The sequence below is a fragment of the Nicotiana attenuata genome, chromosome 7 (genome assembly GCF_001879085.1).
Source record: "Nicotiana attenuata strain UT chromosome 7, NIATTr2, whole genome shotgun sequence".
NCBI classification, from domain to species: domain Eukaryota; kingdom Viridiplantae; phylum Streptophyta; class Magnoliopsida; order Solanales; family Solanaceae; genus Nicotiana; species Nicotiana attenuata.
Window position 1 is genome coordinate 84,007,447 of NC_031995.1, and position 13,607 is coordinate 84,021,053.

The window sequence follows — 13,607 nt, forward strand, 5'->3', positions numbered from 1 at the left end:
TGAACTTATCTCCTTCACGTGCATCTCACTTGTATAGGTTGACAAACACTGTGCTTCACATGATGGACCTGGTCCATGACTGAGTTCATTTGTCATTCTTCAAAACTTCACCTGTTCTTGGGCCAACAAATTCCCCCTTTTTGATGATGACAAACTCTGTGCTTTTTACTGATCAAAGAACCTGTAAGAACTCAGCTTAACCATCAACACTTAGCTTAGATATTTTACTTATCATCAAGGACCAGGTTAATTAGGTTATAAATATCACTTAATCAGAATAATGAGTAAAGCACAATATCATCTCTTCCCCCTTTTGGCATCATCGAAAAGTTGCATACACAGTGTGAAACCCAGACTTTAATAAGTACTCATGGCCACTGGGGCAACTGCAAGTGAAATCATTGTGCAATTATCAATAATCAACAAACATATTTAAACTATTAAGATCAGAATCATCATTGAACAAGAGAAAACAGCAGTTGTCATTGATAAAGATATGGTTCCACAAACAGTCCACAAAAAGAAAGAAAAACTTCCAAAACATGAGCAAAAGAAAACAGAAACATCCCTAATCCGGGTCACTGGGGTTCACTGGGGGTACTAGACTGGTTCTAAAGACAAGTGCTGGAAGAACTAGAGCTTGGAGGAACTAGAGGGTTGAGATTGGAGAAGGTTTAGCATATTCTGAAGCATTCCATCACTCTTCTCCTTTTCTTTTGCTAGCTCAGTTCTAAGGCCATCTCTCTCATTCTCCAATTCAGCCACGCGTGCCTTGAGCCTAGCAATTTCATCATCCTTAGTTCCACACTCCTGAACCAAGGCCCTAACCTTGCTGTTGATGGGTGTCCTCAGAGATGAACCAGGTTCAACTGGGATGGCATTGACAGGATAGTCACAAGCCAGTAGGGTCTTAACACCAAAATGCTCCTTGCTTGATGCCATTTCCCATTTCTTCAAAGGCACATTCAGCCTGTCCAGCACAGTAGTCAGTATGAACCCATATGGAGTGGCATGAGCGTTGGAGCCATTAATGACCCTGTCTAGTAATTTGACAATGAAAGCAGGCCGGTTGATCTGTATTCCTCTCTCCAAGCACTCCATAAGAACCAGGTCCATGTAATTTGCAGTGTGCCTTCTCTCCTGTCTGGGCAGCAGGCACTTGTTGACAAATTCAAACAAGACCTTGTGTTCAGGTCTCATTTCACTTTCTGCACAAATCTGGCTTCAGGCACTTCTCTAGAGTCACAGAATCTCCTAGTGATTTCAAGAGCAGTAGGGAGAGACTCCAGACATGGCCACCTTTGCCTTGTATAATCATCATACCCTTCAGTAGGTATGTCCAGGATCTCACAAAGTTTGACTGCATCAAACTTCACTCTTTCTCCTCTCACCAGGCTGGTGACTACTCCATCTTTTACAGCAGCATTGGCCATAAACTCAATCAATTCATTCCTGGCCAGCCTCCCATCCATTTCAAGGACCATGTCCTTCCAACCTTGTGCAGCTAAAGCATCCACCAGTCTTCTCATCCCTGGTTCTTCCTGGTCTTTCAACAGTCTTCCTTTCAGAATTTTTCTCCTGCCAAAGATGGCAAATTTATCCAGCTCCTTCCCAGATTCCTCTTCTTCTTCTTCACCACTCCACTCTTCATCTTCTTCAACAATTTTCTTTTGCTTACCTTTCACAGCAGACCTTGTCCTCTTGGCTAATAAGGGTTCACCAGACACAGGTTCACAGGAAGACTTCTTGGTAGAAGTCTTGGACCTTTTAGGTTTTGGTAAAGGAATCTCTACTGTTGTCCCTCTTTCTTGATGAACCAGTTCCATCTCCTCTTCTTCAGTAGCCTCAGAGGACTCTGCAACCTTTTTCTTTCCCTTCTCCTTTTTCTTTTTCTTGCTTTCTTCCAGAGCTGTTTGTAGGTCAGCTTTACTTTGTCGAAACCTGCTTCTTGTAGCTCGTCCATTAGGTACTGAAGGGGCAGTAGATTTAGGGGGTGAGGTTTTTCTTTTCTTGGCTGGCTTGAGAACAGTTGGGGCCTTTTGTGAGATAGACTTGCGTTTCTTTGGGTCATAACTTGCCCAACCCTTTTCAGGATATCAGCCAGAGTTTCCTTAGCAGATGAACCAGGTTCATCTCTTTGTTTGCTCAAATGAACCAGCCCTTCAGCTGCTTCCCCAGAACCACTTCCCCCTGACTTGAAGCCATTTTCTTCTTTAACTCCACATATAGCAAGAACTTCTCCCTTTCCTTTTCCCCTCTCTTCACCACTTCCTCCCTCTCTCTCTTTTCCTTTCTTTTTACCTCCACTCATACTCGATTCAGCCAATAATACATCTTTAACAGGTCCAATTAGACAAACCTGTTTTCTACGTTTTTAACTTCAGAAGAACCTACCTCGGGAATTTCTTGAATTATCTCAGTGTCAGAAGACTCATGTTCTTCACCTTCACTAGCAGAAATAAATGATTTAGAGTCAGAACTGGAATCAGACTCTTTAGCTGGGGATTCCCTTTTCTGGATAGCTTTCAACCTCTCATTTAAAACTTTACTCAGAGCTCCAGATGCTACAGTTTTTCTAGCCAACATTTTCTGCCTTCGAAGCCTAGGTTTTGGGGATTCACTAGGAGGAGTAGAAGAGGATGTATTTGAGGGTGATGGTGGTGGAGGAGTGCCAGGATGATCTTGTGGGTTAGACATGGTTCTTCGTTTATGGAGGAGTTTTGGGAATTTCTGAGAAGAAAAGCGATTTGGGATTCTTGGAGAAGAGGAGCAATTAAAACAGGAGATATAATTTTTGACGATTTTAGAATGAAGAAGAGAGTAAGAGATGTGGTGTATATTTAAAGACAATTAGTCATTAATGTAGTAATGACAGCTTTTTCAGAGGTCAATTAGAAGTCTAATCAGCCTGGAATTCCAGTCCCTTAATGATTATTTTGGCTTCCCTAGATATTAGGCAAAAATCACGGTTTTTAGAGTTCTAAAAGAACGAAACTGGTTCAATGCCTCAACGGATAGAATTTTCTAGGAATTTGACAAGTATAGGACTTCTGCTCATGATTGAATTGTTAATCTTTCTAATTATGCAAAGCATTGAAAACATACCTGAACTTTCATATGAGCTCATACTGATGAACCAGGTTCTTCATATAGAACTCTCTTGAACATGCCTCAAATGCCATAATAGAAAAAACTTTGTAAGAGATCAGTGAATCATATAACATGTCACAGGAGTATACTAATTAAAGTATGAAACTGAGTAAGAATTAATCTAGATATTTACACACAGTTAGAACTCCTAACCAAAATTTTTTTATTTTTTTTTCATTGTGCATTCTGAACTGGACCTATTAGGTGATCTTAATCATCCCTAATTCCAACCTACCCCACTCAAAGTTTTCTCTACTCAATGCTTTAGTGAAAATGTCAGCAATTTGCTTATCAGTAGCACAGAATTCTATGGAGATCAGTCCTTTCTCATAGTTATCTCTTAAGAAGTGGTGTCTAACATCTATGTGCTTAGTCCTTTTATGATGAACAGGGTTCTTTGTCATACTTATAGCACAAGTGTTGTCACAGAATATTGGAATACAACCAACTTCAATACCAAAATCTACCAGCTGTTGTTTGATCCATAGCAATTGAGCACAACAAGAGGCAGCAACAACATACTCAGCTTCAGCAGTAGATAAGGCCACTGAGTTTTACTTTTTGGTAGCCCATGACACAAGACATGAACCAAGAAAGTGTGTCATACCTGAGGTGCTCTTCCTATCCACCAGAAAACCTGCATAATCAGCATCAGCATATCCTACTAGATTAAAATTGCTACCTTTGGGATACCAAAGACACAGAGCAGTGGTTCCTTTCAAGTATCTTAGTATCCTTTTGACAGCAGTCAGGTGAGACTCTTTAGGATTTGCCTGAAAGCGAGCACAAAGCCCTACACTGAAAACAATGTCAGGTCTGCTAGCAGTAAGATACAGAAGTGAACCAATCATACCCCTGTACAACTTTTGATCAACTGATGAACCAGGTTCATTAATATCTAATTTAGTAGCAGTTGAAATAGGTGTGTTTATTTCTTTAGATTCTTCCATTTTAAACTTTTTGATTAGCCCCTTTGCATACTTCTGCTGTGGATCATGGTTCCATTTGAACTTTGTTTGATCTGTAAGCCTAAGAAGAAATTAAGCTCACCCATCATGCTCATTTCAAACTCACTCCACATTAATTTTGCAAAGTCCTTACTCAGCTTATCAGTGGTGGCCCCAAAGATTATGTCATCGACATATATTTGTACAACAAGGAGATCCTTACCTTTTTCCCTTAAGAATAAGGTACTATCAATTTTACCTCTTTTGTACCCATGCTCCAGCAAAAATTTGGACAATCTTTCATACCATGCTCTTGGGGCCTGCTTGAGTCCATAGAGAGCCTTGTCTAACTTCTACACATGCTCAGGGCATTCCTTGCTTTCAAATCCTGGAGGTTGTTTCACAAACACTTCTTCTTTCAGGTAGCCATTCAGGAAGGCACTTTTGACATCCATTTGATGAAGAGTGAATTCCATGTGTGCTGCAAAGGCTATGAGGAGTTTGATCGCTTCTAGTCTTGCAACTGGTGCAAATGTCCTATCGTAGTCTATGCCCTCCTCCTGGCTGTAACCTTGGACCACCAATCTTGCCTTGTTTCTTGTAACAGTTCCATCTTCATCAAGTTTGTTCCTAAAGACCCATTTTGTACCAATAACTGATCTGACTTTGGGCCTTGGAACTAGATGCCAAACTTGACTTCTTTCAAATTGATTAAGTTCATCTTGCATTGCATTGACCCAATATGCATCCTGCAAAGCCTCAACAACATTTTTAGGTTCAATAAGAGATAAAAATGCATTAAAAGCACACAGATTCTTTAATTGTGATCTAGTTTTGACTCCAGATGTTGGATCAGTGATAATGTTCTCAATGGGATGAGAACTTTAACACTTGTGAGGTTTCACAACCAACTGGTTTCTACTAGATGATTCTCCCATGTTCTGTTGCTGAGGAACAAGGTCATGAACAAGTTCCTTTAAGGGATTTATTTCAATTACTCTTTGATTAGTTCTCCCTGTCAGGTTGCCCTGGATGGAAGAACCTGTTCCTTCAGTTGGTGCCACTTTGACTTGTGCTGACGCTTCAGTCAAGTCCTTTACCAATCCAATGGCTTCATCTTCATGTTCCTGCCTCTCAGAAAGAATGTTAGTTTCATCAAATACTACATTTACACTTTCTTCTACACAAAAAGTTCTTTTATTAAACACTTTATATGCTTTGCTATGTGAAGAATATTCCAAGAATACTCCCTCATCACTTCTTGGATCAAACTTACCTAGGGAGTCTTTTCCATTATTGTGCACATAGCACTTACAACCAAATGCCCTAAGATGGGATATGTTTGGTTTTCTCCCTTTAAGTAACTCATAGGGAGTCTTCTCTACAAGAGGTCTAGTCATGCATCTATTGATTATGTAGCATGCAGTGTTTACAGCCTCTGCCCAAAAGCTGTGAGGCAGTTTGCTAGAAAGCAGCATGGTCCTAGCCATGTCCTCAAGAGTCCTATTCTTTCTTTCAACTACTCCATTTTGTTAAGGAGTCCTAGGGGCAGAGAAATTATGATCTATACCATTTTCATCACAGAATTCAGCAAACTTGGAGTTTTCAAATTCAGTTCCATGATCAGACCTAATGGATGCAAGTTGATTTCCTAATTGTTTTTGAGTTTTTCTAACAAATGCAGTAAACATGTCAAATGCTTCATCTTTGGAAGTTAGAAATAGAACCCAGGTAAATCTAGAATAGTCATCAACAAGCACCATTACATATTTCTTTCCACCTCTGCTCATGGTTCTCATTGGACCACAGAGATCCATATGGACCAGTTCCAACGACTTGGTTGTGCTTACCATTTTCTTGCTCTTGAACGATGATCTTACCTGCTTCCCCCTTGCCCATGACTCACAAACTTTGTCTTCCTTGAACTTGATGTTGGGTAAACCTATCACCAAGTCCTTAGAGACTACATTATTTAGCTGATTCAGACTGGCATGACCAAGTCGTTTGTGCCACAGGAGGGGATCATTAACCAACACACTTAGGCAAGTGATTCCATTTTCTGAGAGAGTGGAAAAATCTACAATGTAAATATTGTTAACTCTCTTTCCCTGCAAAACAATCTTGTCAGTGGTAAGATTTATCACAAAGCATTTAGTAGAGGTGAATGCTACCAGGTTACTTCTGTCACACAGTTGTGACACAGTAATCAGGCTATATTTCAAGCCATCTATCAAGTAGACATTCTCAATGGAGTGAGAGTATGTCTTTCCTACCTTTCCAACCCCAATGATCTCACCTTTCTTTCCATTACCAAAGGAGACATTACTACCTTTTAAGTCCTCAAGTGAAAGGAACTGGTCCTTGTTCCCAGTCATATGTTTTGAGCAGCCACTATCCATATACCATATTTGGCTGCTTCCTTTCACTTGGACCTGCAAAAAGAAATCAGGGGTTAGTCTTAGGAACCCAAACCAGTTTGGGTCCCTTTCTATAGGCAAAAGGATGAATCAAATTCTTTCTTGCCCACCCAGGCAGCTTATTTTTTTCTTGAACAAAGGCTTTGTTCTTTTGACTGGCCTTTACTTTTGCATTCATTTTTGTAATGACCAGTCTTGCCACAGTGTGTGCATATTTTATTCTCAGGAAGTGTGAGGTACTTGCTTTTAGGGTCCCATTTTGGTGCTTGAGTCCCATAGCCAAGTCCTCTTTTATTGCTACAGTGGTGCTCTTGCAACCAAGAAAGTGCATCAGAAGCCTTGTTCCATTTGCAAGTTCTGTCTAGTTCATGTTTCACTTTTCCTAGATCTTCTTTTAGGACTTTAATCAATTCATCTTTCTTATACAACTCATCCTTCATTTTTCCTAAGTTTTCCTCTAAAGTGAGATATGTGTGATCAGCTTTCTTCTTTCCTGTTCCTAGTTTCAATTTTAAGTTTTCAGACCTAAGTTCTAGGACACTAGTGTCAAGTTGAAGAACCTGGTTCTTTAACTCAGCATTTTTGCTATCACTCTCATTAGCCCTAGACTCTAGACTTTTGCATTTTGCTTTTAGGATCACACATTCTCTAGATAGATCTTCCTTCTCATTGTTAATTATCTCAGACATATCAATGAAGTCTATTAATAGCTCGGCCAGCCTTTCTTTTAGACAGAAATTTAATCTTGTCTTTGAGATGAAGAATACTTACCTCTTGTTCATCATCTGATTCTCTGATGGCCATAAGAGCCTGTTCATCTCCAGCTTCATCCTCTGAGTCCTCATTTGATGTTTCTCCCCAGGCTGCAACCATAGCATTTGTTGATCCTTTGTTCCTCTTTGGTTGAACATGTTCCTTCGTTCAGCCCTTTCTTTCTTGCACTCAATTTCCCATTGAGGACAGTTCTTGATCATGTGATCAGTCTTACCACACTTGTAGCAACCCTCACTGGTTTGTTTCTCTGGAGCCCTTTGTTTGTTGAAGGTTGTACCTCTTGAGGAACCCTTTCCTCTCATCAGGTACTTTTTGAAATCTCTTGTGATCATAGCCATTTCATCATCCTCCAGATCAGAACCTTCAGCAATTCTGAGAGCCAGACTTCTTTCCTTCTTGGGTGTATCCATCTTCATGGTTTCCCTTCTCAGTTCATAGGCAGTAAGATTTCCAATTAGTTCATACAGCTTGAGGGTGGCAATATTCTTAGATTCCTGAATAGCAGTGATTTTGCTTTCCCATGAGACTGGCAGAACCCTTGTCAAGATTTTCTCAACTTTGTCTTCTTCAGGAATAATCCTTCCAAAAGACTTAAGTTCATTTGTCAGGGTAGTGAATCTAGTATACATCTCGTGGTAGTTTCTCCTTCCTTCATAGTAAAATTTTCATATTGAGAATACAACAGTGTTCCTCTAGACCTCTTCACTTGAGGTGTTCCTTCATGAGCCACTTGCAAAGTGTCCCAGATTTCCTTAGCAGTGGTACAGCTTTGGATTCTGCTGTACTCGTCTGGACCTAGTCCACATACAAGCCATTTCTTTGCTTTGGTATTTTTCTCCCACTTCTTCAGGTCTTCAGCAGTGCAATCAGCTCATGTTTTAGGCACATCAACTCCTTCAACATTCTTCTTTGTGGTTGCTAGGGGACCATCAGTGACTATGTCCCACAGTTCATAGTCTTCCCCTATGATGTGATCTCTCATCCTGTTCTTCCACCAGGAATAGTACTGACCATTGAAAAGTGGAGGTCTAGCATTGGATTGCCTTTCCCAGTTCCCAGGTGGTGCACTCATGTTGATCTTTTCCTAAGGTGTTAGCCTCTTCAAGGATAACCTGCTCTGATACGAATTGATGTTATAAGCGTCAACACCATACAAGAGGGGGGGGTGATCTGTGTGGTACCCAATTTTTGCTCTAGAAGAACCTGGTTCTTCTAAGTGTACTATCTACTGCTGTTTGCGGATTAATAAATACAAAAAATAAAGAACACAGAGATTTTTACGTGGAAAACACCTGGCTCAAAAGGTGAAAAAACCACGACCTACTACTCAGTAGGATTTTCCCAAACTTCCACTAAAATCACTGAGCCAAAATAGCATTTACAAAACTCTTGTAAACCTAAGGATTAAACTCTAATCCCGTTGTGGCACACAGCCTCAACTGTTGCGACAACTTCAAGTTAACTCTAACTTGAATACTCAAAGTACCTAATACAATTGCTACTATGAAAGCTGAAAGGTACAAGTTTAAATCACCTACTACAATTGAACTAAAATAAAAGAAAGACACAATGGAATTGGTTCTTCTATCTTGTCTAAGTAGCTTCAGGAATACACACTTATATCTCACATAAATTGCTTGCAAAATTGTCTCGCTCTTTTGCTCTCATTTTAGTTTAACTTCTGCGTTTGTGCAATACCTGTAAAAGAGAACAATCAATGTTATTTAATGAGTTAGTAATTAGAGTTTGATTGAGACTCAATTGTTGATCTTCCATCGAAGTTGGGTCCTTGAACAACACAAACTCCAACCCTATCTTTTATCCGGATTGTATTCTCTTCTCATAAGGAGACTTTCTCTCCTTATCCCATATGCAACCTTTTCAATCAGTTCAGGAGATATTGCTGCTTGATCAATGAACTTATCGCCTTCACGTGCATCTCACATGTATAGGTTGACCAACACTGTGCTTCACATGATGGACCTGGTCCATGACTGAGTTCATTTGTCATTCTTCAAAACTTCACATGTTCCTAGGCCAACACTAAGGTTATTTGGGCTAAGGGTAATGGGTTTGGACTTAGGAAATTGGGTTGGACCATGTCTTTTGGGTTTGAATTTAGGCTAAGAAGACCAAATAATACAATGTATCTATAAAGTGTAAAAAATCACTCTTAATTAAAATAAACTAAAATAAAACTAAGTACTAAAAGTGAAACTATTTTTGTATATTTTTTTTAATTTTATGAAAGATAGATAGACTAAAAGTAACTAAATAAAAATATCAATTAGCTAAATGAAAGAAAATATTTTTGTAATTTTTATTTTTGTGACAAAATAAAGTAAAAGAGTCAAAATTAGTTAATGTAGCGATATTAGACCTAAACTAAATATTTAATACTAAAATGTGTAAAATCTAAGGGAGGGTCAAAAATTACATGTCTACAAACTCGAGGAGAAGCAGAAACTAGATATCCACACTTAGAGAAATTGGCACTTGCACTGATAAGCGCCTCTAGGAAGCTAAAGCCGTATTTTCAATGTCACCCCATATGTGTATTAACCATTTACCCGCTTCGAAATATTTTGCATAACCTGAACTGTCGAGCTAATTGGCCAAATGGGCCGTCAAACTCAGTGGGTATGATATCTAATATCAACCCTGAACGGCCATCAAGTCTCTAATTTTAGCAGACTTCGTGGCCGATTTCACGCCAACCCTCGTACTCGAAGTCGAGAAGGAATTCTTGTTAAAATCGGGTACATCATGGGGGTATGGACCCTTTTCAAAGACGGCGCTTCGAATGTGAAGGGGTCCTGGCTAGGCATCATCTTGAAGCCGCCCACGGGCAAGACTTTAGAGAATCCATCAAAACTTCTAAGTTGACTAACAATGAGGCCGAGTACAAGGCCATTATTGCAGGTCTCGAACTAGCTAAAAGCTTTGGGGCGGAAGTCATTGAAGCCAAGTGCGACTCTTTGCTGGTAGTAAACCAAGTAAACAAAACCTTGGAGGTTCAAGAGAATAGAATGCAAAGGTATTTGGACAAGCTACATGTGACTTTGCACCGTTTTAAAGAATGGACCTTGCAGCACGTACCTCGCGAGCAGAATAGTGAAGCCGATGCTCTTGCGAATTTGGGGTCATCAGTCGAGGAGGACTAAATCAGCTTGGGGACTGTTGTTCAACTCTCGAGATCCGTGATCGAAGAAGGTCACGCTGAGATAAACTCCACAAGCTTAACTTGGGATTGGAAGAATAAATATATCGAATACATGAAAAACGGAAAGCTCCTATTGGACCCTAAAGAATCGAGGGCCCTACGAACAAAAGCTGCTCGATTCACATTGGCTAAAGATGGAACATTGTACAGAAGGACTTTGACGGACCATTAGCAGTATGTTTGGGACCAGGGGACACCGATTATGTTCTACGAGAAGTCCATGAAGGTACTTGTGGGAACTACTCCGATGCCGAATCACTAGTTCACAAAATCATCAGAGCAGGATACTATTGGGATAGTATGGGAAAAGACGCTAAGGAGTTTGTTCGAAAATGTGATAAATGCCAAAGGTATGCACCAATGATCCATCAGCCCTAAGAACAACTTCATTCGGTCCTATCCCCATGGCCATTCATGAAATGGGGGATGGATATCGTCGGCCCTCTACCATCGGCTCCAGGTAAAACTAAATTCATTTTGTTTATGTCTGACTACTTCTCTAAATTTATGTCACTCATTTTGTTTATGACTGACTACTTCCAGGCCTTCGAGAAAGTCAGAGAAAAATAAGTTATAGACTTCATCTGGGATCACATCATATGCCGATTCGGGATACCCACCGAAATCGTATGCGACAACGGAAAGCAGTTCATCGGCAGCAAGGTAACGAAGTTTCTCGAAGAACATAAAATAAAAAGGATCTTATCAACATCGTATCATCCAAGTGGAAACGGACAGGCCGAGTCAATGAAAAAAACTATCATTCAGAATCTAAAGAAAAGATTGAACGACGCCAAGGGAAAATGGAGAGAAATTCTACCCGAGGTCCTTTGGGCATATCGAACAACATCGAAGTCTAGTACGGGGGCAACCCTGTTATCCTTAGTATATGATTCCGAAGCCTTGATTCCAGTCGAAGTCGGGGAACCTAGCGGCATATTTTGACATACAACGGAAGAATCAAATCACGAGGCTATGAATACTAACCTCGAATTATTGGATGAAAAACGAGAAGCCGCACTCGTATGGATGGCTGCGGAAAAACAACGAATCGAGAGATATTATAATAGAAGAACCAACCTTCGCCACTTCAGTATCGGAGACTTAGTCCTACGGAAAGTCACTATCAACACTCGAGATCCTAATGAGGGAAAACTAGGCCCAAATTGGGAAGGACCTTATCAAGTCCTCGATATCGTTGGAAAGGGATCTTACAAGCTAGGCAGGATAAACGGCGAGAAACTACTAAACAAGTGGAACATCTTGCTCCTCAAGCGATACTACTGTTAAGGTATGGCCTTCTCCTTTTTCATTTACGTTTTCACTAACTTATTTTCAGGTGTTCGAGCAAAAGTATTGGAGTTATCATCAAGCAGGAAGATATTAAGACCCTAAAGTACGTGTTGCACTCTTTTTCCCTTCGACCGGTTTTTATCCCAAATGGCTTTTTCTAGCAAAGTTTTTAATGAGGCAACCATTGTTCGTGCTGACTTAGAGTATCCGAGGTCTCCTTACATTCAACCTTGTATACTGGGGGGCATCACCCTCGGATTATTTATTTTCAAGGGAAAATACTTCGTGTTAAAGAGTCTAAGTGCCAACACACTTTGAGTTTGAGAACACGTTCTCACTCTATTTGAACCTAAGGGTCCCGCTATCTCGTATTCGAATAAGAACCTACTCGACTACAGATCGAGGGTCCGTTGTCATTCAAAGCAAACCTAATGGTCCTTTTGCTCCGAATTCAGGTTTCACTCGAACCCGACTATAAAAACAGTATTATTATGGCTTCAATCAAGTCATTTAAAACCAAAGTCTCGAACATATTGTTTAAAGGCCAAATACATAGAGTTACAGGAGACTCAGATTCACGCACTTATTTTCTTTTGGGGCTATCAAATTTGTGTTCAATAGACATACCTGTATTAATGTTGAAGTGTTCAATAGGTACTTGCCTTAGTTAAAGTGTCTAAATGAAAACTGGAGCCAACTTTAAGGGGCTGTGTATGTATTTGGCCTTGTTTAAAGCATAAGAATGTGCTAAAATTTTACAAGGCACAAAACATGATTGATGACAAAATTTGAGAAGGCATTCAAAAGAGAAATTTCTTTATATATATGGACAAAAATATGTACAAGGGACCGACAAGGGCCTTACACAAAAATCCAAAAAGGAAGGAAAAAATTCTAAGTACCTAATCTTCTCGGGAGCTTCATCTTCATCTTCTCCGCTCTCGGATCCATTCACACTCCCGGAGTCATCATCATCAGAGAGAAAATATTCGACCTCGCCCTCTAGCACTTTTGCGTTCTAAATATCGGTCGTGAGGTCAAAGTCACGAGCATGAACCTCCTCGAGAGTCTCTCTCCGAGACTGGCATTTAGCATGCTCGGCAATGCGGGATAATCGAACCTGAGCGGCATCGAAAATTTCCTTCACTCGAGCGTTAGCGGCTTCAGCGTCGGCTCGATGGACAGCCACGACCGCCTCCACATCGGCCTTTGCTTTTTCCGCTGCAGATGCGGCCTTTGCAAGCTCAGCAACCAGCCGAGGCTCGAGCTCTTCAATTTTCTTTGCTTGAACCAGGCTCTCTTCCCTCATGCTTTAGAGTTGACGCTTAACCGAAGATAGCTAGGCCCGAGCGGTATCTTTCTCCAAGGCAAGACGGTCCATGTTCTGCTTCCACCCCAAAGTCTCTACCTCTTTCACCTCAGCCTCCTCGCGAAGCCGCTCAATCTTTTCGGCCTTCTGCTGAACCTGCAAGATCTAAGTCTTAGTCGCCAATATCAAATTTCTATGTCAAGCTCCCCAAAAAATCTATGTTACCTACTCGACGAGATCGGTCTGCTATCTGTGAGCTCTTGCCAATTCAGCTCGGAGGTCCCTGATGTAAGGCCCCGTAAAAATTTGTGCTCAAAACCTAGTAGCTCGTAGGGTCAAGTTCCGAATATGTGTTGGGAATATGTAAAACTCTTCGCAGCGAGCTTGCTCACCGCGGTTCGGACCCATTGTACTGATCTAAGTATTTAAAAATCAAAGAACCAAGTTTTTCCAGAAGAGTGCTATTTTGCGGTCCAAAATGCGGTCGCAAATCA

The 13,607-nt window shown here is 40.6% G+C and overlaps 1 protein-coding gene across 1 annotated transcript; it reads right to left on the reverse strand.

Annotated features, from left to right (window-relative positions):
- On the reverse strand, positions 1,202-13,113 carry LOC109230206. Its single transcript, XM_019395732.1, has 6 exons — positions 12,925-13,113; positions 12,707-12,822; positions 2,395-2,530; positions 1,693-2,084; positions 1,496-1,578; positions 1,202-1,254 (listed from the first exon to the last, which is right to left on the reverse strand). The coding sequence occupies exons 1-6, from the start codon at positions 13,111-13,113 to the stop codon at positions 1,202-1,204; spliced, it is 969 nt and encodes a 322-aa protein (XP_019251277.1).

Coding starts and splice junctions, on each gene's coding strand:
- LOC109230206 (XM_019395732.1), bottom strand. CDS start 13,113: ATGAGGGAAGAGAGCCTGGTTCAAGCAAAGAAAATTGAAGAGCTCGAG. Junction 2,085..2,394: donor TAATTCAAGAAATTCCCGAG/GTAGGTTCTTCT, acceptor TATCCTGAAAAG/GGTTGGGCAAGTTATGACCC. Junction 1,255..1,495: donor GGATGCTTTAGCTGCACAAG/GTTGGAAGGACA, acceptor TGAAATCACTAG/GAGATTCTGTGACTCTAGAG.